The sequence below is a fragment of the Fopius arisanus genome, unplaced genomic scaffold (genome assembly GCF_000806365.1).
Source record: "Fopius arisanus strain USDA-PBARC FA_bdor unplaced genomic scaffold, ASM80636v1 scaffold00084, whole genome shotgun sequence".
Taxonomy (NCBI): Eukaryota; Metazoa; Arthropoda; class Insecta; order Hymenoptera; family Braconidae; genus Fopius; species Fopius arisanus.
In genome coordinates this window covers 285,561-289,288 of record NW_011887823.1, presented here as the reverse complement: position 1 = coordinate 289,288, position 3,728 = coordinate 285,561, and the positions used below count along the sequence as shown (strand labels likewise).

General features: G+C 45.4%; 1 protein-coding gene across 1 annotated transcript in view; it reads left to right on the top strand.

Annotated features, from left to right (window-relative positions):
* The first annotated feature begins 722 nt into the window (after positions 1–722).
* The window catches only part of LOC105270322 (uncharacterized), a 6,554-nt gene continuing 3,548 nt past the window's right edge, over positions 723–3,728 (top strand). The window contains exons 1-4 of the mRNA XM_011311176.1: positions 723–906; positions 1,345–1,544; positions 1,604–2,053; positions 2,109–2,278. Coding sequence (XP_011309478.1) covers positions 723–906; positions 1,345–1,544; positions 1,604–2,053; positions 2,109–2,278 — 1,004 coding nt within the window. The remainder of the gene's footprint in view (positions 907–1,344; positions 1,545–1,603; positions 2,054–2,108; positions 2,279–3,728) is intronic.

Genomic DNA, 3,728 nt, shown 5'->3' with positions numbered 1-3,728 from the left:
GTGACTTATTAAAACCCGCGTGCAGTGATTTCTTTGACCCGCTCAACGCTTCCTGACAATCCGTCCTCATCTCATCTATTCATCATAAATTTTCCACCGTATCTCAACCAACATTTTGGTTCTTCGAGCCGGATCGGTGGAATATTTTTTTGCTTTTTATCGGTTTGGCGCGGCATCTGAGTGATTTACGCGGGAGTGTGGAGATTCAATGCAGTGCCGTCACATCACCACGAGGACCCCGCTCATCCATCAGGACTGTATCATTCCCGGGCAGTATCCCACTCAACGGCCAGGACCGTATCACGAGTCTGCAGTGCCCAGCTCAGCGAGTCAGGACCACCCTAGAGAACCGAGGGCCCCGCTCATTCATCAGGGCCGTACTAACCACAACGCAGATCCGCTCCAGGACCTCAATATAATCTCCTGCAAGCTAAGTGGTCTTAATTATTTTGGATTCCGAACTTTGGCTCTTTTCGAACAGCTCACTGCAACACTATTCTTGCATAATAATATAATTATAATTTTTATAATTGTAATCTTTTGCTGTTTTGCGAAATTCTTCGGACTACTCTCCGGAACCGCTCGCACGCATAGCTTATCAAGCTATCACGTTTCTCGCTTTTTTGCTCTTGCTTTCGCTTCGCAGTCTCACTGATCGGCTTTGTGGTCGTCTTATTCTATCATTACTACGTTTTTTTTGAGCTGCTCATATATTATCAATTATGGCATCATTTGAGGCGACCATTAGCCTGAACCAATCGCGGGCGGCGTTCATTGAGCGCATTCATAAGGAGCTGCTCACAGAAGAGGCGAAAAGCCTCACGATCTCGAATCTCCAGAGTAAACTGGAGATCCTGGAGACCTATTGGGAAAAGTTTGAGAGTACCCTTGAGAAGCTCATTGCAAGTAGCGGGAAGATCGAAGGGGTCCTTGAACTGTCATATTTTAGGGACAAGTGGTTTGACATTACCATCGGATATTACCACGAAGCTCGCGGAACATTGAATCAGCTCATTCATAAAAAGGGGGTCTCAGGCTCTTCTCGTTGGTCTCTCGCGTCTGGTAGAGCTCAGCCCACATACTCAAAGCGTTATCTCCCGGAGATTTCGCTGCCTAAATTCGGGGAGGCCTACACAGAATGGTGCTCGTTCCGCCATCTTTTCGCGTCTCGGGTCGGCTCAAATACAGACCTATCAAACGTCGAGAACATGCATTATCTTCGCACTAGTCTGTCAGGGGAACCAACTCAACGCATCGCGAACCTGACGATCTCTGATGAGTCGTTTTCGATCGCTTGGGACCTGCTCTTTCCTCGCTATGACAATAAGCGACTGCTCATTTCAGCTCATTTGGAGCAGCTCCTCAGTCCCCCAGCCATGACAGCTCATAGTGCCAAGGAACTGAATGCCTTTCTCACCACCGTCAGCGGAGCTCTGAATGCCTTGGAAACTCTGGGGTCTCCGACAGCTTACTGGGATCAAGTTCACGTTCACACGGTCTCACAAAGGCTCAGCTCAAAGCTTTGCGAAGCCTGGGAGGTTAAGGTCCGCTCATCCTCGGAGTATCCTTCTTTCAAGAATTTCAAGAAATTCCTCACTGGGAGAGCACGTGCGATGGAGAGTATCGAGATCAACTCGACTCCTCGTGCTACTTCCACGAAGCCATCCACTGTCAGCTCATCCAGCAGGCGACATCGGCGAAGGTTCACCACGGCACCGCTCAACCAACGCAAAGGTCTAGACCAGTTAAAAAGTCCGCTCCAACGGGGAAGGTCACGTATTCATGCTCCATGTGTGAGGCGGATCATTACCTCACGTCCTGCTCATCTTTTCGTCAGCTCACCGTGCCAGACCGTCGGGAGGTAATAGAGAGACGCTACCTCTGCTATAACTGCCTGGGACGACACTCGGTCAGCGAATGCAGGTCAAAGACCACCTGCCAGTACTGTGGGAAGCTCCACCACTCGATACTGCACCGTCAGCCATCGAGTCAGCCTGCACGTCCAGCTCAACAGAGGCAACAGACCAGCTCAACCCAGCTGAAACCTGTCCCGGTAGTGACCTATATTCACCATGGGGACAGGACTAAGGTCAAGGCTTAGCCTGCAGGTCCAGCTCAACCTCCATCCGCTTCAGCCAACCCCAGCACGTCATGGGCAGACCAGGTCTAAGGCTCATCAGCTCAGATTGCCGTCTCCTGCTCAGCTCGTCAGTCAGCTCCTAGCCCAGCTCAAGATTTCCATCCTGGTATGCTTCTGGCTACCAGCCTTGGGTGTTTGGTACGTCCAGACCGTCCAGCTCATCAGGTCTGCCTACTCATTGATCCCGGATCGAAAATCTCTATCATCTCAGATCAGCTCGTTCGTCAGCTTGGGCTCTTAAGACTTAAGGCTCAGCTACGAATCTCGGGAATTGGAGACGCGGCATCGGGGCCGGCATTAGGCAAGGTTCAGCTCACTATACCAGGGCTGGGCAAACTCTGCTCTGAGAGCAAGTCGTGCTCCCGACCTCTATTAGTGCGTAACAAAGAGTAGACGAAAGCCCATTGTATCGGGTGATGGGCCTTTATGACCCAGGTCGTAAAGGCCCTTCTCCTCCACTGAGATCAACCGAAGTGGGGGTGACGCTTAAAAAAAGGGAAAGAGGAGAAATGAGACTCAAGTAAAGGAAAGGCAGAGAAATAAGTCGATGAGAAAATTTTCAATTTTTTCATTGTGTGCATTAAAAAATAATCAGATGCGCGACAAGTTTTACCCTTCCGGAGGATGAATTCTACCCGTAAAATGTCATCAGTCTATCTACCTCTCTCTCTCTCTAATACAATATGTGCAAGAAAGAGGCAGAAGACACAATTATAACGCAATTTATACCAACGGCCGGGAAACCCCTATTTTTTTAAATTTTATTCATAACAAATAGCTTAACCAACTAGTTGAAATTTTACTTGCGCCATTAAATAGAAAAGCCTTTCAAGTATTTTCTGCGAAAATGACAAATTTTTTGGCGGAAATTTTTTCGATAAACGAGACTATTGAATCGGTGTGAGAAAATATTTTCTTGTGCTATCATTGTTGATTAACAAATAAAGTAAAAGATGCAGTAAAAAAAAAATTTAAGAGTTCACTGGGGAGACAATTTTATTGGCTTTTTATGGTTTTTTTTTCAAATGGCAATAAGTGCCTTATAATTCGCGCAAATAATTGTTTATTATTGACGGAAATGCATCCCAAACCCGCGTAGTATACGTGATAAATGAGTTATAGGTAAGGTTAGCATTTTTTGCCCTGACGGAATAATAATTTTTAAATAGAAAATAATAAAAACTCTCCAGATGATTGATAATTTTTATTCTGTGAAGGACAAAAATAATATTGTTGAGGATAAATATTATATAGAAGTATTCCTTGAACTGTATCCTATCAAAGGATAGTTATTGAAATTTACGAAATTAGTACTGAATTATCCTTTCACCAGGATAATTTTTATGTACCTTCAGAATAAATTTCGTTAGAAATTTCTCTCCGTGTAGCATAACATTGATTTTCCGTAAAAATGTGGATTGAAAAAAGAAAGATGACATGTTTTTCACGGCGTGGCTATAACAACATTTTTTCAGGCGCAGGACCCGGAAAACGCGATTTTCTGGACGCGTAGCGTCCAGAAAGCGGGGTTTTTCAGACGCCAGTCTTTTTTTAATAATTTTAATTTTTTTATCAATGGATTATAGTT